Source organism: Polypterus senegalus, chromosome 14, assembly GCF_016835505.1.
Source record: "Polypterus senegalus isolate Bchr_013 chromosome 14, ASM1683550v1, whole genome shotgun sequence".
Taxonomy (NCBI): Eukaryota; Metazoa; Chordata; class Cladistia; order Polypteriformes; family Polypteridae; genus Polypterus; species Polypterus senegalus.
In genome coordinates this window covers 93203267-93227909 of record NC_053167.1, presented here as the reverse complement: position 1 = coordinate 93227909, position 24643 = coordinate 93203267, and the positions used below count along the sequence as shown (strand labels likewise).

Genomic DNA, 24643 nt, shown 5'->3' with positions numbered 1-24643 from the left:
TTTTTAATATCATTGAGTTGCTTGTATTATGTAGACCATCATATATAACTTGCAGATTATGGTATGCAATTTATGGAAAATTCATTCTGTTTTTTTCTACCAAATGGACTTTATTATCCATCTTTCCTGGCAAATGCATGTACCTTTAAAATATAATACTGTAATTTAAAACAGTTTTACTACTTTAAAACAGTACTGAACGTCTTTAGGGAGAACTTGACCATGCATAAAAAATGACCATGCGCAATCTTGATCTCTTTTACACACTGCATTTAGGACTGAAGCCAGTAAGCACTTTTTTATGCAAGGAGTTGTGGGAATCTGGAACCAACTACAAACACGTGTAGTTAGCAAAGAAACCTGGACAACCTTTAAGAAGTGTCTGGATGAGCTATTCGGACAGCTTAGCTATTAGCTGAACAAATGGCCTCCTCTTGTCTGTCAGGTTTCTTATTTTCTATATACTGTATGTCAAGTTAGCAAAAGTTGGAAAAAATCAATTTGCATGAACATTTCATGTATTATGGTAATTAAGAAAATGTTATTTTAGAGGGACAAAGTAGGAAGCTAGCCACATATCTAAATACTGTATATCATTTTGTTTTCTGTGTGAAGAACAATATTCCAATAGCCTATGTGTGCTGTAAGGGCCATTCATATAATACCTCAGTTTTTGAAATAAAATTAATTCTGAGCAAACATTCAACTCCTAATTTCAGTACAGCTGTCAGATGTTTTTTAATATTAGACATCAGGTCAGAGTTGTGGTATAGTGGAGGTATTTACAGTACTAATGATTTCTTTAAACATACTAACAGCAGTCCATACAGTGTATATTGTGTGCTATATTTTCCAAATAGACAATGCATAATAAATGGAAGGATATCCTTTATTTTTAAATACAATACATATGTGTGTGTTTCTCTTGTAGACGGTTACAGTGAAACTTGACTGTGACAGTTTAAGTTCCTGATGAGATCTGGCCATTCAGCTTGAAACTGTCCAACTCATGCACACACATCCATGTACAGTTCCGTACAAATGTAGACTCCCTGGCCAAATTGTGCATCTTGTTAACAGTTTAAAGCAATAAATAAATATAACTCCTGCAGCAAACAAAAATTGATGCAGATGTTAATGTGCAGTTATGATTTATTTGATGAGCTGAAAAATGTTTTTAAAATAATATTTGCAAAGGTTTTTACACACTTTTAGTTTTAAAGCCTCAGAACTCATCGGGTCATTAGTCTGGTTGGCTTAATTTATTAAGGTGTTAGTCTGGCTGAGTATTGTCGTTAGGAGTTGCCAGCTAATAACCAATCCTGGGTCTGATTTATATTTTGACAATTCATGCATCATACAACACTCAACACTTATTGGCTGTTCTGTGCAACTCGCTATAAGGAGCTATAAAAGGATATTAAAGCAGTTCCATCTAGCAATTTCCACAGTCTAAAATGTCTTTAAGAAATGGCAGTTAAGCAGAATCGTAGAGTTCAAGACAAGATCTTAAGGACCAAGAAAATTTGACAGATCAGCTTGTATACAGTGCAGGAGGGCAAAGCAAATCCCCTGTATTGACTGCAAGGGAGACCTGCAGGCAGGTTTAGCTGAGGCGATTGTTGCTGCCCCTCACTGCCTTGTAGAATTACGTACACAGATGTGGTCTTCATGGAAGAGCCTTCAGAAGGAAACCTTGCATGTGATCTCAACAGGAAAAACAACAAGCACAAGTTAGAGGCATTCTGAAACTAAGTGCTGTGGATAGAAGTTAAAATCAAACACTTTGCCCACAACCATATAAGATTTATTAGGAAAGAGATAATAAGGAGTAGTGTTTGGGGGGAAAAAAGAACATCTTGCCAACTGTACAAAGTGGATTTGTTATGCTTTGGGGTTGTGTGGAAGATAGTGGCACTGAAAACATTGTGATAGTACAGGGAAGAATGGATTTGAGTAAATATCAGCAAATCCTCAAGGAGAATGATAGGCAGTCTGTTAGGAAACTGAAGCAGAAAAGGGAATGACTCTCTGAGACAATGATATGAAGCAAACTCCAAAATCTGCTGCCTCCTAAAACACAAGGTGAAGGTTTTGGAATGGCCTTTGCACTTCCCATATCTGTGAATTGATCTTAAGCATGCTGTGCACACAAGGCAACCAAAAAATATCTCGCAGCTAGAAGCATCTTTAAGGAAGAATGGGGAAACAGTTGGGGAAACAGTTCAAAGACTCTTGAAAAAAGAAAAAAAGTATGCAAGCTGTGGCTTTTGCCAAAAAGGGTGTTGCTGACTTAGTAGGGTGCCCAAGTGTTTGCAAATGCAACATTTACTCTCTTATTTTTTTTTTAACGTTTTTTTAGTTCATCGAACAAAGCATATAGCTGTACATTTTCATACAAATACAAAATTGTTTTTTTTTTTTCTCAATTCAAATGTCAATAAAGCCATGTGGCCAGGGGTGTCTAAACCTTTGTATTGAACTGTACACTATTTTTAGTATTTTAGACAACTGCAATTTTCAATTTCATTGAAAAAGAATCCTTGAAAGGACCTGATTTGTGGTTGCTAAATACACACAATCATCTAGAATTTCACATGACTGCTGTTTCTAAACATACCTGAAGCATACTGATATGAACAGAGCAACTTCTGTTTGACAGGCAAGTCAAAAAAGACATTTGCTTTACTTGAAAAAAATGCAGTGATGGGTTTAATTACAATTCACACAGTGCTCTTAAATCTACAGTAATAAAGAAATTCTTATGGGACCCATGAATTATTAATGTTCTTATTGTTGTACAATAAAATTGGCTAATGAACATACTGGAATGTGTTGTAAAAGCAGGAAAATCTAATTATTACCTTTTCAAAACTTGCTAGAGCCTATTAAAAATATTCTGGACTCGATATATTTAATGAATGCTGTAAGAAAGTATAATCGTGTGTTTCAAATGATGTCATTTGGTGCAAAAAAAAGTAATCAAAGGCAATTTCATGATAAGTTTTAAACTACAATGACAGTCATATCAGCATTGTCTTAAGAAACTTCCCAGGTGAAGCTGAATAACACAGATGTATATAACAGATTGTAACGCTTTAGTGTAAGGTGAGCAAACCAACTGAAAAAATGTAATGAGCGCTCACAATTGGGGAAGGTGCCATGTAAAATGCACAAACCAAATGCCATTAGAGTCTGCACGTTCAAAGCTCTCCCTTTTCTCCCATCCTCCTTACCGGGCTGAGGCTGCGTATTCAGAAGTCTCAATTTTCAGGGCTTAAAACCGTCAGTGTAGTGCAATGAAGGCTAATATGCATGTTTTTAAATGAAAACATAGTAGTGTTGGGACACAGCCTTAGAGATCTCTACATTGGTTATATGTTTGCATCTTTTAAAAATTTACACTCCTAATGTAATCATCTGGCTGTACACACCTCTACACAGATCAGACACTTTGTAAAAACTGACCCACCCTGTGTTCTGCACCTCTCACCCACCGATACTGGCAAGCCTTGATGGAAATTCAGACAGCATCTCTACAATATATAAAAAATATTTCCCAGAACTTAATGATCCAAGGTGATAGTGGTAAAGTGATCTTTTTTGTGTGATCAAATTTGAAGTTATTTTTACAGTTAAAACCTCAGCAAAGAAATGGAACTCAGCCATTCATAGAAAACACTCTAGTTCAAAATAAACTAGTCACACCATAATTCACTTAAAAATCTTTCATTTCTCATATTTTGTGTATATTTTTTGATATTGTCTAAAATGTACAAATAGCAAGGTCCATCCTGTAAGTATTGTCTTCTAGCACCAGCATTGTTAGTCCATATGTTTTGGGACTCTCTGGCACATGGATCATTTTGGACAAAACTATTTACACATCTCTCAGGTAGGCTTGGATTTAAAACCACGTGGAGAAAAAATGATCTGCAGCTTAACATCAGCAAAACCAAGGGACTGGTTATCAAAGAGCCTCTATGTCTAGTCACTATTCTGGGAGTGGGTGTTGAAGTGGTCCACTCCTACAATTACTTGGGGGTCCACATCAATGACAGGCTGGATAGGGCTCAGAACACAGAGGAGCTATATGAGAAAGGGCAGATCAGGCTCCTTTTCTTTAGGACACTGCTTCTCTTTATAATGTGGAAAGTGACATTGTTCACATCTTTTATAACTCTGTGGTGGCCAGTGCAATTTTCTACACTGTGGTGTGCTGGGCTGGTCACATCATTTCAAGAGAGACCCACCGAATCAACAAACTTAATTAAAAGGGCAGGTTAAATTAAGAGACACATTCTGGACCTCCTGGGGGTTGTAGCAAAGGAGAGAAGTAAAACAAAACTGAGTGCCATTATGAACAATGTGCCACATTGTCAATCTGACACACTAACACTGAGGACTTTCAGCCAACAAATTATTCAGCAGAAGTGTGTCAAGAAATACAACCTGGGGTCCTTTATACCAACAACAATACACCTGCACAACAATACACCTGCATAATAGACTTATCTATCTATCTATCTCTGTTGTCTTTGGTTTGATTTTGGAGCATATTGCTGTAATGTCTGTGTTATTTGTTCTTGCTTGATTGAGCTGTGTGTTTTTGTATTTTTTAAATGGTTTATAATGGCTGTATTCTTATGAAGACACTATGGGAAAGGAAGTCCTCTTATATTAGTGTATTTGTTTTGTTTTTAATCCTAGTAACAAAAGTTCTCAGTGTGGCCCAAATGTACTAGCTATTGTTGTGCCTTTTGACAAGTTAGAATTAAGTGTGTTTACAATTTCTTCTCTCTGTATATTTCACGTCATCCTTACTCCTACAATGCCTCACATGGAATACTACGTTTAGTTTTGGTCTCCATATTAAAAAAAAAAGACAGCAGCACTAGAGAAAGTCCAGAGGAGATGGACTAGGGCGATTCTGGGAATAAGGAAGATGAGCTATGAGGAGAGAATGAAGAAGTTGAATCTTTTCAGTTGACATGACTAAAGTGTTTAAAATATGAAAAGAACTAGTACTGTGCTTCCCAGCTGTTACTTTAAAATTAGTCCTTCAACAAGAACATGGGGACACGGTTGGAAACTTGTCAAGGGCAGATTATAAACAAATGTTAAAAGTTTTTCTTCACACAAAAATCATAGACACATGGAAAAAATTACCAAGTATTGTAATGGAGAGCTGGACTTTAGGGACCTTCAGGTCTTGTTTTGGACTTTATTGGGCTGAATGATGAGTTTCCTAATGTTTCTCATGCTTAAGTGTGGTTTTACAGCCAATGTCTTCTGTTTTACCAATATTCTTCATTGATGTCTTCTGACAATTCCTAAGAAGGGGATATATTTAGAGTCACCAGACAAACTATACTGCCCATCTTTAGGATCTACCCATCCAATCCATTATCCAGCCAGCTATATCCTAACTACAGGGTCACGAGCCAATCCCAGCCACCTAGAAAGATCTTTAGGATCTACACTCTTACAAATGAAGGTCCTAGAGTGTTTCTTCAGAGTGATGCCATAGTTCCCAAAAGAAGCATCCAAATGAAGGTTCTAGAAAGAACTTTTTAAAAATGTATTTACATCCAAAACAGGCTCCATACAGTTAATAACCATAAACAGATGGTAGCAGATTTGTAAAATACCAATGGCTCATAATTGTACAAGATGTCTTGCTGCATACAATAACACAGGTTAAGTCCAGGCTTTCTTAATCAGTTAATATACTTCATATATCATACATTAAACGTTTCAGGTTTTTCCAAATATTAGGAAGTTTTGCAACTCATAAAGAAGCAACTTCATATGCAAAGGACCCGTCCCAGAATTAAATGGAAGAAAACACGCCAGAAGTTTTCTCAATGCAGGCAAAAGACTACTGAACTTTATTGAACGTTACTTGCACTATATACATCTGTTGTCTCCCCACTCATCACCCCACCACCTCCCATGCTACAGTCTGTGCGAATTGTGTCCTTACAGTGCTTTGTGCCACTACACAAGTCCTGTCATGGACTGTCTGGAGGCCGCACATTGTCCTTTGTGTTGACATGACCTTTTTTTCAGAGTTCTCCATTTTTTTCCTACACTCTTAAAAATAATATTTTTTTAATGGCACTATATGGTTCTTTACCATGACAGGACTGGGAACACTTTTTATTGCTCTGTCACTCTCAGAGAAGAGCTGTTGCTGTGGCAGATGAGCTGCTCCTGATGTTGTCCGATGTCACTCCTTTTGACAAACTTATTATGAAACTGAGATTAAGGCACTGTCTTGGGATTTGTCTCAGTGTATGTTCCTACTGCAATGAGTGATTTCTCTGTGTTGGAGACATTCTATTCACAACTTTGCTCAGTGGTTGATGGTTGCCCACAAGGTTACACTCCTTTGGTTATGGGTGACTTCAATGTGATCACTGGCACTGGCAGGGCTGGCTATGAGAATTGAGTCGGCCCCCATAGGTCTGGTGACCATGGTGAAAGTGGTTGTATGTTCCTTGACTTTACAAAAGGTTAGGGGCTGCAGATCACTGGATCCTGGCACCAGTGCCCTGAGCCAGATTGTTGAACTTGGTACTCCAACACTGGTGGTGAGGAGATCGATCATATCCTCATGGGCAGATGCTGGAGCCTTCTACAGAACTGCAGGGTCTACAGAAGTGCCCAGTTTGTGAATTCTAACCACAGCCTTGTTCTTGCTACTGTGAAGATCCAGCTTAGGTCCAGTATGCTACAACCTACTAATAGAATGAGGCTGGACCTGGCCAGACTCCAAGATCAGGCTGTTTCTAATGAGTTTGTATGCAGTTTGTGTGAGGAACTTACATACTTGGGTGCAAATGCTACTCGTAATCTGTTGTGGGAGACCTTCCATGATAAGACCCTGAAGGTTGCTGAGGATTGCATTGGTGTTGCCAGTGTTCCCAGAAGGTGGTGTTTGATTTGGCAGGGCAAGAGAACTTCAAGAGAAGTCACAGTGCATGGCTTGATAGCAACTTTGGTCTGTACCGGGAACTGTGAAGGACAACTGTGAGGGCTCTGAGGACAGATAAGGAGGTGTTTGTTAGAGGAATCTGTAAGCGAGTGACACACCATGTATGGTCTACTGGCGCAGATCCCGCTTACCGAGGAATCAAAGCATTATGCACATTGAATCTGTTCCTTGATGAGTTGCAGTCTGGGCGTCGGATGGATGACGCTGCAGTTGTGACCCGCAGGGCTGGTTACTTTGAGCAGCTGTTTAAAGCTTATCATTGTTAAGCATCTCTGAGTCTATGATTTTTGAGGCTGATCCTCCAATTAGCTGTGAACCACCCAGTCTCACTGAGATTGTACAGGTGGTGAACCAGCTGTTGGTTGGGAAGATGGCAAGGATCTGTGGTATCCGAGGTGACCTTCTCCAGCCTGGGGGTAAGGCTGTCCTCCTGCCATTGTGGAGACAAGCATTTTCCTGTCAACTGACTGGAAAACAGGATTTGTCGTCCCAGTCTGGAAAGGGAATGGTGATGACCTGGATTACGGCAACTACAGGAGGATAACACTGCTTGCAGTGTCTGGTAAGGTCCTTGTTAGGGTCATCCTCAGTATGATCCATGATCCCTTGCTCACCTACGAGTAAATGGAACCATCTGGTTTTACACCTAAGAAGTTTACCATCAACCGTATCCTGGCACTGGGGGGTTCTAATTGAGAGCAAACGTGAATATCAGCAGAGTTTCTTTGAATCCTTTGTTGATTTCGTAAATGGTTTGACTCAGTTGATAGAACTGCCCTGTGGGATATCCTGAGACTTTGCGAGACCCCCCACCAAAGTTGATGAATATCATGGTTGGCCTGTATGTTGATAATGCGAGTGCTGTGTAGAGTGGAGGCAGAACCTCTGCGTTTGTCCCAGTTGATTCTGGGGTTTGTCAGGGGTGTGTTTTGCTTCTACTCTGTTCGATGCTTGCATGGACTGGGTGTTGGGCAGGGTCATGGTGTCCAGCAGATGTGGGGTATCTGTTGGTGAGGAAAGATTCACTGGTCTTGACTTTGCCGATGATGCTGTGATCTTTGTGAAGTCAATAAAGGCCCTGACCGGGGCTCTCGAGAAACTGAGTGAGGAGTCTGAGTGTCTGGGCTTGCAAGTGTCCTGGGTAAAAACTAAGTTCCAGGCCTTTAATGACCTCTTGGGCACAGCCATCGGCAGTGTGTCTGTCTGCAGAGGAAATGTTCACCTTGTCGAGAGGTTTACTTATCTAGGCAGTGACATTCATGTCTCTGGTGACTATTCCTATGAAGTCAGTAGGTGGATTGGGAAACCATTGGGGGGATGGGGGGTCATGAGGTTACTGGAAAAGGGTGTGTGGCTCTCCTGATATCTTTGCAAAATAATGAAGGTCCAAATATTTATAGTCCTGGTGCTTCCTGTTTTGCTATATAGTTGCGAGACATGGACGCTATCCAGTGACCTGAGATGAAGACTGGACAACTTTGATACTATGTCGCTTTGGAGTATCTTTAGGTACCACTGGTTTGACTTTAATGTCGAATTAGCAGTTGCTCATGGAGTCCTGAATGAGGCACATTATCTGCATTGTGAGGGAGCATCAGTTATGGCACTATAGCCATGTGGTGCAATTCCCTGTGGGTGATCCAGCTCACGGGATCCTCATTGTAGAGAACCGGGGTGCATGGACCAGGCCAAGGGGAATTCCACGTAACACCTGGCTGCAGCAGATAGATGGACTTTTCTGGAGGGTGGAACTGGACTGCATGTCTGTCCGGTCAGTTGCCAATCAGGATCCTGAGCTGTTTTGTCATGTAGTGGGTGTGGCAACACACTGTACCAGTGCTCCCCATCCTAACCTGACCTGCACCTTGAAATCTTAAGGGGAACCCCCCCACCTGGTTGTTCTGTACATATATCAATGTACTTGAAACCCAATTGTCCCATTCAACTCTTTGTTTACAGATAATTACATATAAAAGGGGCTAAAGACCGCAATACCATCAAAGCTAAATGCCTCCCTTCTAAAAGGTTCTTTGTTTAGCAAAGGTTTAGAAACCTCACAACCCAATATAGCACCATTAATGAGATAACACTTTTAAGAATGTACCATAGCCAATTCAACGAGCAGGTTCATTACATGAATAGATTGATGGCTTGTTGATGCACACAGAACCTTAAACACTAATTGAGGTGCTTGCATGGTATTAAGCCAATGGCCAATTAAGTGTAGCTTGTTTCATTGACAAACAAGATTTTTTTCAGCATTCAAGGTAAATCCATCCATCCATTTTCCAACCCCGCTGAATCTGAACACAGGGTCACGGGGGTCTGCTGGAGCCAATCCCAGCCAACACAGGGCACAAGGCAGGAACCAATCCTGGGCAGGGTGCCAACCCACCGCAGGACCAAGGTAAATATATTAAGCTATAAATAATTATATTTAAAAAAAAAAAAAATAAGGAATAGCTTTAAAATACTGAATAAAGTTGTGAAGTTGATAAATTGTTCTTTCAGTAAATCATCGGTCCATTCATCACCTTTAATACGCACATCTAGTTCACATTTGCGGGTGTCCATCACAGGGCACACACACACCAGGCCAATTTAACTTCTCCTATCAGCATAACATAACGCTACCATTTCTTTAATGTAAGCAGAAGAGTGGAGCGGCCGGATGAAAAGCCAAGCGGAGAGTGTCGAGCCTGAGCCCGATGTTGAGAGGTGGCTGCGCTAGCCAACAATTGGCCAAAAAAAAAAAAAGTTCAGAATAAAGTGTTTCAAAAATAAGGTAATTACGATATGATTTTGTTTGTTTGTGATGCCGTTTGTTTAAGTGTATGCTGATTAACCTGTTAGTGGGGAGCTGGAGGCAAAATTGGCAACAAGGTAGGCATGAGCCCTGGAGAGACTGCCAGTCAATCGCGGGGCCAACGCAAGCACATTCGCATTTAGAAAGGGGCAATTAAGAATTCTCGATAGACATCAGAGGTACGAATTCGGGATTGGCGGATTAAAAGCCACGTGTCTTGTGCACGTGAACAACGACCGGACTAGGGATTCGTAAGGCTGCAGCGCTACCCACCGCGCTGACATGAAATTGATTCAATCAGGCAAAACGATTTATTTATGTAATTATTTATTTCGCCTGTATAAGTCGGTGCGTGTGCTTTATTTCCAACAGTGTCTTTTTTTATAGGAGCGGACCAGTTGCCCTACTCCTGAGAACTTGTCGGTATACGGTTATCGTGGAAAACCGTTTATTATTTTTGAAAATACAAATGATTTGTAGCCTGTTCACTGTTGCGGCCAGCGTTGCTGTCATATTAACTTATTGATTTAATTTTCGCTTGAAGTTATTTTGTTAATTTATTTCCCACTTTAAATACTATTAAAATATTGTAAAGAGACGCTCGTTCTTTGATTCATAAGCATCAATATTTTTAGGGGAAAAAACAAAACCAAAAATTATCTCTAAAGATGAATCCCAAACTCCTGACTTACGTTGTTTCCTAGCGCGTTTTCTCTTACCGGATGCTTTGCACTTTTCAAGATGTCGTGGGTTTTGTGTAAAGCAGTTGTAAAACATGTACTGCTGTTCTGTATTTGAATTTTTTAATTATACTAACGTAATCATTTTAGTGTAGACATTTGCACTACTCTATTTAATAATAAAACAACATTACTGAATTTGGATAACATGTTGGATAATACTAAAAATTAAATTAAAAGCAACATCAATTGCATTTATTACAATGCTTTGAAAATACTGAAATAATCCCGAATGCCTTTAATATTGCGCCTTGCTTGTTGAGAGCGTTCATAAGACATTTCTAATCCAAATGTAATAAATGTAACAGTAAACGAAGAGTCACAAGCGGACGATGAAGGGTGGACAAGTCGCTTGCAAAAATAAAGAAACGGATTTCACGTTCTAAAGGTATTCATTTGCCTTTTGTTCTCGTGTTTCCCCACACAAATTTTTCAAATAAAGGCAATTTACGGATTGAATGTCCCAATCGGAAAATTTCCGTACGACAGACCACAGTGTCGCTTCTTTTCGATCACTTGTTCGTTCGTTCATTCCACGGATACAAAGCCTGCTCGCTTACATCTACAGGCAGAAGATGATATCGCCAATTAAATATAAAAAGGTCAGAAACCACCAGCCCAACTGACGAATGCCTTTGGAAAATGCTTATATATTAAGTGATCATCTGTAAAGCTATCGAATGTATCGCATGTCTATATTGCTATACTTTTGTTATTCGATTATTTTTCCGTATCTGTCTGTCTATCTATCTATCTATCTATCTATCTATCTATCTATCTATCTAGCAGCATCGCGGGGAACTTCTTAACGTATGATCTGATGCTTTGCTTAAACCTTTAACAAAAGATGGATTTGAATAATCTACATCGTAACAGGGAGATATGCATAACTGCTAACATTTTTTTGTAATTTATTGTTGTAATCCTGGCATACCTCCATTAATTCTTTTTCAAACTGTGTGTTTCCCCACCTCAAATATTACATTTTCTGCATGAGAATCTTTTTGTGAACGTGTCTTGTAACACCTGTTTTAAAACCGCCTTTTAAGTGATGTTGATCTCATTTGAAGTCGTTTTGGACAAGGCGGCTGCGAACATGTAAATGTAATTGAGAGAAAGAAGATCTAAAAGTAATATTATTGAGCATCAAACCAAACTCTTTGCGCTCGCCCCTTATTAAAGAATAATGGGCAGATACGCCACATTACAACAAAGACAAAGTTCTCCTCCCCAGTTACGAAAAGACACTTTACTGTCTGGCTTACTGGTGTTCATATTTGGCGATTACTTCTGGTGTACTTTCAATATTTGGAAGCACAAAACATAACACTAAAGTACTTTTGAATTTAGGTTCAGGCATCTCCAGCTGCACTTTTTGACATCCTGTCTTCTGCTCGTTACAGCTTATTATCCAAAGACATATCCCACCCCGGAGCACTACACTCGCAGAAGTTAAAATTCCAGCAGTCACTTTTAAAAAATGTATAAAAGACGCGTTTTAAAGCAAAGTTTTTTTGTATGTGTCCATGACTCCAGTAAAAACCACTAGAAACAAAATCATTGTCATGTCAAAAAACTAATGTTAACCACAAAAAACAAGCTGGCAATCCATAGATTTAGCAAAATGCCCACAGATGAGTCCGTGTCTTATTTTCAAATCAAGATGCGGTCGAAATGGTTTCGGCTTGACGGTAATGTGCAGAGACAGTGGAAATTGCATTTGAAGTGTGCATCGAGGAGGAAAAATATTCTACAAGAAACGCTTTCTTTGTGTTTTTTTTTTCTCTTCTTCTAAAGATTGTTCAAATGATGTATAAATCATCTTACATTATTGTGTCCAGAAACGGGGCGGCATTACTCTGTATATTCTGTTACGAAATTTCGAAGTGTGTCTCTATCCACTGTGAACATTGGCGCAATATTTAAGAAATTGGATCAATGAAATCCACATGGCTCCAAGGAAAATTTCTGAATGTTCAATACAATCTAATTATGGTTGATACGCCTGTTTTTTCGGGATGATTTTTTCCTGAGAGCTGAAATAATTAAAACGAAGTCAGTCCTGTGTAGAATCGAATTTCCTTCTGCTCCGTGCGCATGTGCACGAACATTGTGCACCCCGTTTGTTTGAAATCTAATTCATGTCGTAGCAAGAAAATGGAATTCCAGTCTACAGAAGAGCAGGTTTTCCTTTCGATTTGTTATGATGAATATTTTCCTGTATTTTCTGTCATGTATCTCAATTTCAGCTAAGTTCTAATGCATCTGTCCGCTTTGCACGTGAGATCGGCTGAATCACCGCTACAGAAGAGCAAGAGGCAATGCCATCTTCTATGAGGACAAAACACGCATAGATGGGAAGTTGTATAGTTAACACGACCAGTATATTTCGTTGGATTAGCCACTGTACTTCAACGTTATTATTATGCAGACTCAGGGCAAACTCATTGAGGAACTAAGAACAGCGTTTTGTGGACAAAGACCGCTTGGCCGCACCATATTTACTTCAAAGGCATGTTAATGGTGAACAATCAGTGGATATAATACTGTATATACGCACATCAAACGTAAAATTAAATTCTTCAATTCTCGGTCGCAGTAGACCGAAGTCTATACCTGCAGTGTTGGGCGTAAGTCAGACAGCAGTCTTGGACGTGACGGCAGCCAGTCGGCGGGCACAAACACGGGCACACTCCCATTGGCACACAGGCTGCACCAAATAAGTGAAACTTCTTGTATTTGACGAATCATGAAGGCACACATTGTGGGGACGTGCAAACTGAATTCTACTGGCATGGCGTCCCAGAGAAAGTCACAAGGCAACATATAACAAATGAGAACAGCAACGAAGCAAAGACGATTTTAAGAGGTCAGAGCTGATTAACAGGAGTCGACTGCAATATTGTTGAATCAAGTATCAATACAGTCGGCACAGAAGGTTCACCATGGACAATATTGTCGTGGAAATGTGTCTAAACGTTCAGTAATCGAATAATGATTAACAATTTCAAATAAAACTAATCTCATATCGATCCGTTTTACATAAAAAATTCCATTACCAGATCGCAGGGCATGCCCCTGCGCACAAATCATTGTAGACGTCAGTGCAGTATACTGGCACACACAGTTACGCGGACTGGGTCAGGTGAGAGTCAGGGTTTGAAACTGTAGCGGCGGCGATAGGCCAGTCATTCATTGTGGCTCCATTCGGCACGGGCGCAGCGGAAGGATGAAGCTGTATGAAGCAATTCATTCATCCATCCATTATCCAACCCGCTATAGCCTAACTACGGGTTCACAGGGTCTTCTGGAGCCAATCCCAGCCAACACAGGGCGCAAGGCAGGAAACAAACCCCGGGCAGGGCGCCAGCCCACCGTAGGGCATTCATTCATTTCATTCAAACAGTAATCCGTTCAGTCGCACACTGAAATGGGTTTGGACTCCTACCTTTAAACTGATTTTATATCATTTTATTAATTAGTGTGAACGTGTTGTGAAGCGATCAACATATCATCTTTAAGTTTTCAATGGGTGTTTACGCGTTTTAGTCGAAGCGATCGCCTTTGGAATGACGCGTTAATGAAACTTGGCGCTGTTGAAAGATACAGTACGACTATGGGTTATAATCAGATCTCTCCAGTTTATTTATATATAAAGACAGTTACATTTATCAAGAATTCTGATATTATCAAAGTTTTGACTTGAAATTTTCAACGGGTTTATACCTTTTAGACATCCCAGAACACGACTCTTTTGTGTCTACAAATGACATCAAATCAATAATTCAAAAGCTAATCTCTTAACCCACATGAGACTTGCTTCAGTTATTGGATGCTGCGGGACGCCTATTGAATTCGTGGATTTCGAGATGATATAATTTGGTATATTAAAGGTAGAATCGCACATTTATACAGTAAGTCATGTTCTTAAATATCTTTGTTCTACATCTATAACCACTACACTATTCTATTCGCCTTTATGCAATGTTAACGATAATACCACGCATGCAGTACTGAACGTAGGGGTACATCCAAAGGGTTGAAATTCTTCTAAATCTTACACACATGTATGATGGACACCCTTCCATCTTACGGCTCACCAGAACTGCTCTCAAGGTCTTAGCGCTGCGCACGCTCCGCGGATTTGTCTTATTGTCTCGGTCCCGCCTCGGTTCCGCCGCGATTGGCTCCATTCAGTGGGCGGTCATTAAACCGTTAATCATGTCCACCCTCTCGGCTTTGCATGCAAACCGATGCCCCCAAATATTGAAACGCTAGTATTGGAGGCGGGGGAGATACTTTAGGTAAACACGATCAGCTGCCCCTTCTCCCTGCCCCCTTTTTTCCACGCTTCTTGATGGACGAAGGAAACTTTTACAGTAGCGGCGCATCCTATATTTCGCCGTCACTTATTTCACACACACCTCACTTGAGGTAGGTTCAGATTTGAAAGCCCGAATTTTGCTGTCTGCCAATTGTAAAGTGAGAGCGCGAAATCTCTTTAGAGTTCATCATGCCTTTCATTGAATATCCACAGTGCGCTGCTCTAAACTGTATTGATTCTTCGGGTCAGTAAGTACATCACAACGAGCTTCTAATTTTCTGAAGAATTTCACTTTCTATTTTGACTTGAGTTGGTGTTGTTTCCGTAGGTCAGTAAAAAGACCGGCACGACTAAGCGGCTGTCAACTTCTGATAAAATCTCAGCGAAAGAACAGTTTCTGTGTCATTACAGAGTTTCTCTGCTCGATGATGTAATTTGATTTAGCGCCGCACCTCAGCCTGCATTTAACTGTGCTTTTAACGCAGGTAAGGAGGCTCCCATGAATGAAGTGTAAAAGTGCGACAGAGAACAATGAATTCTGCAAAAAGTGAAATCCAGATGCAGAAAGCAGCCGCACTTTTTGGAGTGGCCAGCAACCACGAACTGGTCAGCGCTACAGGAGATCTGTCCGGGATGACATTTTCCATGTACGGCAGTAAATCCCAGCCCCCTATTAAGAAGACGAACAACGGCGCGGACCCCAAAGCGCTTCCACTTGACAACGGGAGTCACTCGCAAGATCCTATCGCTAAAAGAACTTACGGCGGAGTGTTGGAAAAGTTTTCACCGAACGACAGGCTGCAAGGACTCGAAGCGGATAAAAATGGAAGAGCCTGTGTTATGGAAGACACGCACAAAGGTGAGTCCGACGCTGGCTGCGCTTCTCCGCGAAAGTCCGCTAGGCAGGCGTTGCAAGCGGGCGGCTACGCTGCTCCTTGACTTGCATGTGATGTGGGGGCGAATGCGATATGGTGACATCCTTCAGGAGAAAATACAGTATCTATCTATCTATCTATCTATCTATCTATCTATCTATCTATCTATCTATCTATCTATCTATATATAGGGCAGTTTACTTTTTGAAGTACAGCACCTGAATTTGCGGTATTGAGCATTTTGACCAGCACAAAGTGTTCAAAGTTTTTACAAAGTTTGAAAATCGATGGTTATACAGTCTGATTCTCAATGTGAGCTCAGCTAAACATCTTATAGTACATAAGAATTCAAGAATCTGTGTCATTGGATTTATATTTTCTTATTTCCATACCTGCTTAGTGTACGCGGTGGCCTTAGTGATGCTAATGATGTCGAACAACCATTTTGAGAATAACCGGAAAAATGTATTGGTTATGAAACAGTCATTGATATCTAAACAGGTATTTTAAAGTAAGGTGGCTCAGTCACGTAACAATGTGTGCGTAAAGAAAATATGAAGTCTTAAACGCTATAGCGTGAGAAGTTAATTTTGCATGAAGCAACACCCTGCAAAAGCAGATTTAAACTCAAAATACAGAGCGGCGTAGCGGCGTGGTGGTTAGACTGCTGACTGTGTGGAGTTTGCATGTTCTTCATGTGTGCAGGTGAAGCCGTCCCAAGGATGTGTACATCAGAACTGATCTCATCTGACTGCAGATCTTCTGGTAATACTGTATGAATAAACTGAGCGTGCCTGTGATGTCCCGGCATCCTCCTCAGGTTTAGGTTCGGCTTTGCACCTGATGCTGCTTAACTGTGATTATATTACAGTATATTATTTCATAATATACCCAGTGTGGCCGGAATAGGCACCAAGTACGACCCTACAGTGGAGATATATATCTGTGTGTGTGATGTGTATACATTATAATATACTGTGTATATCTACAGCATAAGTGTGTGTGTATATATTATATATATATATATATTGTACAGTATAAAATATTCTCATACCTACTTAATATGATGTAATATAATGTTTTGCACCCATTGCTGACTGTGAATTGAATTATCTGGCATTGAGAACGTTATGTTTATAATATAGGTGGCACTTTGGTACCCACTGCTTTACAGATCCAGCATCCTGGGTTCAAATTTCACACCGTTTTTGTTTCTTTTTGCCTGTGTGCAGCATGCATGTTCTCCCTGTGTCTGCTTTCCTTTCCATCCACAGCCCCAAAGACATGTAGGTTAGCTTGATTGTTGACTTTAAACTGATCCCAGGGCTCATACTTGTGTATTGAAATGGACGGCCACCTCCTCCTGGGTTGTTTCCAACCTTGCACGCGGTGTTGCTTTGATAAAGTTTGGTGCCTTATACTCCTGAAATTGATTTAAGCTTTAGAGTATGTGATATGTTATAGTGTCGTTCAGTATTTTCATTTTAATTTGATTTTCCACATAAAAAGATGCTTGTCATGTACACAAATTCAGCAGGCAATTAAAACTTCACAATGCTCAGCACTGCATTTTGTGTTTGTTTCATGTTTGAGGAGAAATGCAGTGCCATGTTCATAGTACAAATGTGACTTTTGCACTCAGTAAGTGTGGGGTATTTCTTAGCATCTTACAGAAGGTTTTAGTGTGACTGACCGATAGACTGTCCATCCATCCATTCCTTCTTTTTCTGCTGTGCGACTGTTGAATTAGCGAACCTCAGAAGATTTTCACGCAGGTCTTGTTGATCGGTGGAGTTTTGAATTTGTCAAAATCTTTTTTTCTTGTACTTGAGGTCATAAAAAAGCTGGTGTTTAGTAATTTCCATTCCAAAGGTAAGCATTTAGTGATTTAATTTTTCAGTTTGTTTTACTAATTCAAGTATATGATTAAAAGCACAATATTGTTTTAATGAGAGATGTCACATTTCCAGCTTAATTACATAGCATACATAGTGTCATTTATTCCGGTAATTGACTTAAGGGGTTTTGGGAGAGAATTCGATATCAGCCTTGTCAAATGACGCCAGTTGTATTTTTCTTTTGCCAGCTTTTTGAGATGTGCTTCTAGTTTTAGCGCACACGACCAGTTGCCAGTTCTGTACTTTACGTCTGTTTGGGGACGTAGCAACTCTCTGTTCTGATAAAGTATTTTAAAATATAAATGCATCTACTGATAGGTTTTTGTTTTCTGTCCATATGTTTAATGTTTACAGTCAGTAGCCTGCTGTTAAGAATTGTGTTGTCTGTTATTTTTCTTATGATTTTAATAACATTTAAAGATATGTATAGATGGATAGAATTTCATTGATCTCCAGGGGGGAATTTACCTGCTCCAGCAGTAACAAAGAATATAACATATAATGAAAAAAGTGCAAACTGTCCCGTAAGTGCAAGACCAGCGCTATAGTATACTTCTTTTCTTGTGCTTTTGTGATTCTCTGGATTTTTTTGAACCTGTGCTGTGTTTTTTTGATATTGGGACTTTACCCTCCTTGGATTGTCTGTACCTTTTCAGGCAATTCCCTTTTTTTGCCTTTTGTGCTTCACAGAGCTCTTTGTTATTGCAGAGCATCTTTGTGTTAATAAACCTTTTATTTAAAGATTCTATATGACTGTGGACCACCCAGGCTGGCACTGCTGCCTGAACCCGACACAGACAAGCATGGGACACAAGTTCAATGCACACACTGATTTTTATTTTCTTTTTACCTTGTGGGCAACGCTTTCCCTGTTCTCACAAGCTCAACAGAGTCCAGCAAAAGCACAAAACCATTCTTTTCCTTTTCCCTTTTACTTCTCCTTTCCACCACTTCAAGCTTCATCCTCCTCCTGCCGACTCTGGCTCCTCGAGTAGTGGCTACTGGCTCCTATTATAAGGGACCCAGAAGTGCTCCAGATGCTTGAGGACTTCAGTTCCAGCTGCACTTCTGGGTGTGGTGTTAGAACTGCTGACAAGGGCTCCGTAGCTTCTGCTGTAGCTCCCCCTGGCGGTGCCTGCAGATCCCAACAGAACCGCACCAAACTCCAGCTCCCATGTAGCCCTGTGGAAGTCTTAGGCACCGCTGCAACCCAAGCGGGTTGCCATCTAGTGTTCCGGGGGAGGTTATGCTCTGGTTATGCTTGCTCCCCTGGTCCTCCCCGTGTGGAAGCGTCCCGGCCAGGCAGGGGCCCTGGCCACAGGCTTCAGACCCTCTATGTTACTAGGCTGTTTTTTTTGTTTTTGTTTTGATGGCGTTCCCCCTCTAGGGGGTATTTTTAAAACTGTTTGGGACTTGTGTGCTTTGGGATCCTCAAGCACATAACAGCGTCCCATCTAGGGTTGGCTCCAGTCTTGTGCTCAGGGCTGATGGGTTTATTACCAAGTTCAATGAGCTGGATAAGATAAAGGAGAGACTAATGCTATTTTTATGTCAGGTGCCATAGCACCATTTTGTTTAACCTAATGTGTTGTTTCATCCTTTACCAAGCACTTTGCTGTTTGACTTGCAGGTGACATTAACATTCTGTATCTTGATCCATGAGCAGTTTACACTTTCATCTTCTAGATATTTATCGTTTTCACAGTGGAGCCATTAGAGGTAACTAGTTTGGGCTTCTTACCCTGTCTAGTGGAGATGACATTTTGATCACTTGAACATTTCTCTTGAATTATTTTTTGGTGGGGCCTTTCATGGAAAGCCGACTGAATCGTTGAAAGCACTCACTGCAGTTCTTCATCCAGATGAGCTTTACTCCTTAAAGTGTTGCAAGTGAGTGAGCCTTACAGGCTGAATTTTAAACTGCGTCTGTATGACCGGGTGTTTCCCAGTGCTAAGCAGGCGAGTCATTTTGCTTACCTCATCACTTATATAGTAGGGGCCTACTGGCTGCCACCACACAAACCAGGCTCTGGAGCAGAAGTTCAAGGCAACTCTTCCAAAGCCCCTCTTTCAGGCTTGTAGTACCCCCCTCGTCCTTACAGCTTTTGGAAGTCCAGGCTCTTTCTTAGTAACATAATTCATTATCAGACACAACCCACCCATTTCATCCCCCCAAAGCATGGAGACTTGATCAAATATTTCACCATCTTTGGGCACTTTAATGTCTTTTATTTGGCTGTCTGTGTGGACTTGATCTGTTCTTCCCAGGCTCCTCGTTGACTCAGACTTGGCCTATTGTGACTGAGCACAGATGTATGTATCATTGTGCCTTGAAACAGACTCCCATCACATCCATGGGTGGCTCCATGGCTACATAATGGAAAAATTGGGTTCAAACAAATGACTGGATAAATGTAAAATGGATGAAACAGGAAGCCGTTGCAAACATCTGTTAACAGCAGTCTGACCAATGCACAGTTCTGGGTGCAAATTCCGACCCAGTCTCTGACTACGTGACATTGTGGACAATCTCCATGTGCCTTTGTGCCTTGTCTCCAGCTACTCTGCCATTTCTCTCACTTCATGCAGACATGCAGGTTAACAGACAACTCCATATGGCCCTGTGTGTATGTGTACCCTGCTGATGACTGGCACCCTAACCACGACTGGTTCTTCCCTTCCCCACAGTGCTGCTGTGTTAGATACCAGATTGCCATGATCATTAACTGGATAAGGATGGATGGGAATGTTACATGGTGGTGTGACTCTAATTTACTGATTTACAACTGAATGTCTGTTTCCGCTGAGGTTGTCACCCAAAAAGTACACTTAAATAAAAAAACATGGAAGGTATAGTGTCAGGGTTCAGTGCTTTAGAGAAAAGACTCTAGTGAAAAGTGACACTGACCACACGATCCTCTTTATCTGAGTCCAAGAAGCAACCATGGGGTCAGTGAACAGGAAACTCTGGAAGTGTAAGACACGCGTTCAGATGAGATAGAGGACGCATGGGCCTATACTGCATATTTCTGACTTGTGTCTGATCCATTCAGAGTCACTGGAGAGAAGGAGTCTGTGCTGGTAGTAATTCAGTGTGAATTGGCAGCTTGTCTGGCGTGTAATTTACAAAAGCACACCAACCTGATTCATTGATCTGATATTCCAATGTTTGTGTGGTACAGAAGAAAACCCGAGTCCTCCAAGTGAGCCCACTTCATGGAGGTGGAGTATCCTATTGTCATTACCTTTCATGTAAATGGCGTATGCTCTATGAGTGGGCCACCAAAAATGTCAACATGGCCACTGAGAAATCTGATGTTTCACAGTGCATCTTTACAATGATTGGCACCCATCTTTTACCCGAAGCAACCAGATAACTGTGAACTGGATCTGTCTATTGGGGCATTGACGGAAGTAATATCGTTAAGGAAAATGGAATGTTGCATGAGAAAAAAGAAATATCTATCTATCTATCTATCTATCTATCTATCTATCTATCTATCTATCTATCTATCTATCTATCTATCTATCATAGTTCCTTTCATATCTAGCTAGCTACAGTATCTACCTTAGAATGTTTTTTTTAATGGAATTGGAGAGCTTTTTTCAAATGCTACTTTCATTTGTTGAATTGTTTATAATCCTAAACCAAAAAAAAACAACAAATGTGTACTTGGTAATTTTCTATTAGTAATAGCAAAGCAGGCAGTTTGTATGACAAGTAAGGAAGAAGTTGATTTAATTTGATTCATTTCATAAGTTCATTTGATAAGGTGCCCCATGAGAGGGTGGGCATCAAACTAAAAGAAGTGGGAGTTCAGGGTGATGTTTTGTAAATGGGTGTGCAGAATTGGCTCAGACACAGGAAACAGAGAGGGATGATGTCAGGAAACTTATCAGAACTGGCCGATGTTAAGAGTGGTGTCCCACAGGGGTCAGTGCTAGGGCCGCTGCTATTTTTAATATATATATAAATGATTTAGATAGGCATATAAGTAACAAGCTGGTTAACTTTGCAGATGATACCAAGTTATGTGGATTGGCACATAATCTGGAATCCATGAAATCATTACAGAAGGACTTGGATAGCATACAGAATTGGGCAGATTTGTGGCAGATGAAATTTAATGTCAGTAAATGTAAAGTATTACACATAGGAAGTAAAAATGTTGAGTTTGAATACACAATGGGCGGTCGGAAAATCGAGAGTTCGCCTTATGAGAAGTATTTAGGGGTCATAGTTGACTCTAAGCTATCGACTTCCCAACAGTGTTCAGAAGCCATTAAGAAGGCTAACAGAATGTTAGGTTATATAGCACGATCTGTGGAGTACAAGTCCAAGGAGGTTATGCTCAACCTTTATAATGCACTGGTGAGGCCTCATCTTGAGTACTGTGTGCAGTTTTGGTCTCCAGGCTACAAAAAGGACATAACAGAGCTAGAAAAGGTCCAGAGAAGAGCGACTAGGCTCATTCCAGGGCTACAGGAGCTGAATTATGAGGAACGATTAAAAGAGCTGAGCCTTTACAGTTTAAACAAAAGAAGATTAAGAGGTGACATGATTGAAGTGTTTAAAATTATGAAGGGAATTAGTACAGTGGGTCGAGACTTTTACTTTAAAATGAGTTCATCAAGAAACATGGGACACAGTTGGAAAGGGTAAATTTCACACAAACATTTGGAAGTATTTCTTTACACAGAGAACCATAGACACTTGGAATAAGCTACCAAGTAGTGTGGTAGACAGTAAGACGTTAGTGACTTTCAAAACTCGACTTGATGTTTTTTTAGAAGAAATTAGTGGACAGGACTGGAGAGCTTTGTTGGGCTGAATGGCCTGTTCTCGTCTAGACTGTTCTAATGTTCTAAAGTAAGAAATAAGGAAAAGAGCTTAAAATATTGATGTGCTACTTGTATCACTGGTGCTAATGAAATGCAGGCTACAGTTGGAGTTTCCTTATCACAGCCTCATTAATGCCAGGCAGACCTGTGAGTTACGGGGGCTGGGGGGAGCGTTGTGCTCTCTTGAGATGGGCAAACTGGTCACTGACTGAGTGTCTTCCACTGGGGCCTATCAGATGGCATGGCAGCACAGTAATTAATATTGCTGGCAGTTGGGTTCACATCCCAACTCTGGAGCTACTCTGTGTGGAGTTTGCATGTGTTCATGATGTTCTTGTGGGTTTTCTCAGTGTACTTCATTTTTCCCTTATATTTAAATACATTTGTCAGATAGGAATACATTTTTAAAATGTAAATTCCAAGGCATCTCATGTAATCTTTCTTTTCTTACTCTTTTAATTAGTTTTTTTTATATTCCCTCTCACCTCTGAACCGATTCTTTTCTTTACTTTGCCTTTCTTGAATTTGTCCATCTTCGTCATTCTTTCCATGATTTGATGCTTTCTTTTTTGTTTGTTCCACAGTTTTTCACGCCTTCTTTATTATTAGTTGTCATGGTGGCACAGTGAATTGGGTTGGCATCTTTACGGTACATTTATATAAATTTCCTCTTGGGCTCACTGACAAGGGTGAATCAGCCGGGTGTGGGTGCCTGAGTGCGTGTGCCACTCTATGTGGAGAGACGTCCCATCTGGGGTTTGTGTCTGTTTTGCCATCATTGCTGCTGGGATAAACTAATTCATGGGATTCTGAAGGAAAAAAATGTTCAAAAATGGAGAGAAGGATGGATGGCTTCTATGCCTTTGTCAAGCTGACACCTCTCACTGTCTCGACTAAGGCTGAGTGATATGCACTTAAATTGACACTGCAATTATTTTGATCCAAAATGTGAGATTCAATGTTTCTTGATATATTCTCAAAAAAACTTAAAGTTAAAAGATCGGCACCATATAGGCATGAATGTATATGCACATTTTCAATGAAAGTCCAAAAACTGAAACAATTTTCTCAAAGTAATATGAAGTATTAGCAAAACAAACAGTTTTTTGTTTCTTTTTAAATGAACAATTTCTTAAATAGCTGTGCCTCAAAGGATCAGCTCAAATAGCATTTTTGTTTTATGTCTCCGTTACTTAAACAGTATATGAGTTTCCATTGTATGCATCGCATGTAGGTTTCTCTCTCTCTGTTATCCATAAGCAAAGACACAGCTCTTGATTCATTACTGTGCTAATCACTGACCACAATACATGTGATATTTATATTGTACATGTACTGTTTTATGATTATCATCCTTTGTAGTCGTTTTAAATTATGTATTTGCATATCCTCACTTTTTGTTGTCTGTAACAGACTATAATGCGTGTGGATATCCATTTTTTGACATTTACCAGCATAGTAAGTGTTGCTTTTCCAGCTATGCAATTGGTATTTTGCATCCGGTACTCCTAAGAGCTCCTTGAATCCTTATTTCTCCATGGCATTGATGGGTACTTTACACGGCTAGTGCCAGGTAAGAAACTGTGAGAGGTGCTTGAAATTTTGAGGAAGGCGGTGATATTTTTATGGAAATGGAGCGAAACTTTACTTTCATCCTTAGCCTCAATGAACAGTGAAGTGTCATCTCCCTGTTCAAATTTGCCATTGTTAAATCACACAGATTGTTGTTTCATTTATTGATATTTTATCATTCTATGGCTAACCTCTGCTTACAGTTATTCGTATGGTTGTGTATTTCACTTCCTCCAATCATCTCTACAGTTTCACATATCACCAAGACCACGTAGTGTAGTGACCCTGGCTCCAGACTTGAGAGGGACACACTCCTAAGATGGCCATGGGCTGTCAGAGAGCGTGGGGAGTGCAGAAGCTGCCATAAAAGACGCTTGCAGGGGCTGCTAGAGCACTTCGACTGTATATCCCTGCTACTAAAGCCCCTCAACCCGTGGCCGCCGGAGTTCTATCAGTTCATCCTACTTTGTCGAATTGTACTACTGTAGCACAAACTGATAGTCTTGTCTGTTGATGTGTGGAGCCCCGGCAAAAAATACTACTGCACGCCAGGAAAATTCTTCTAAATCAATCATTTTTAGTTTTG

At 40.4% G+C, this 24643-nt stretch overlaps 1 protein-coding gene across 2 annotated transcripts in view; it reads left to right on the top strand.

The window, feature by feature from the left end:
* Positions 1-14837: 14837 nt before the first annotated feature.
* Positions 14838-24643, top strand: part of LOC120514725 (zinc finger protein GLIS1) — a 431659-nt gene continuing 421853 nt past the window's right edge. The window contains exons 1-2 of one of the 2 annotated variants that reach the window (XM_039735237.1): positions 14839-15114; positions 15199-15729. In XM_039735237.1, the coding sequence (XP_039591171.1) occupies positions 15402-15729 (328 nt within the window). In that variant the 5' untranslated portion in view covers positions 14839-15114; positions 15199-15401. Of the gene's footprint in view, positions 15730-24643 lie in introns of both variants that reach the window. The other variant, XM_039735238.1, reaches the window with a different exon arrangement.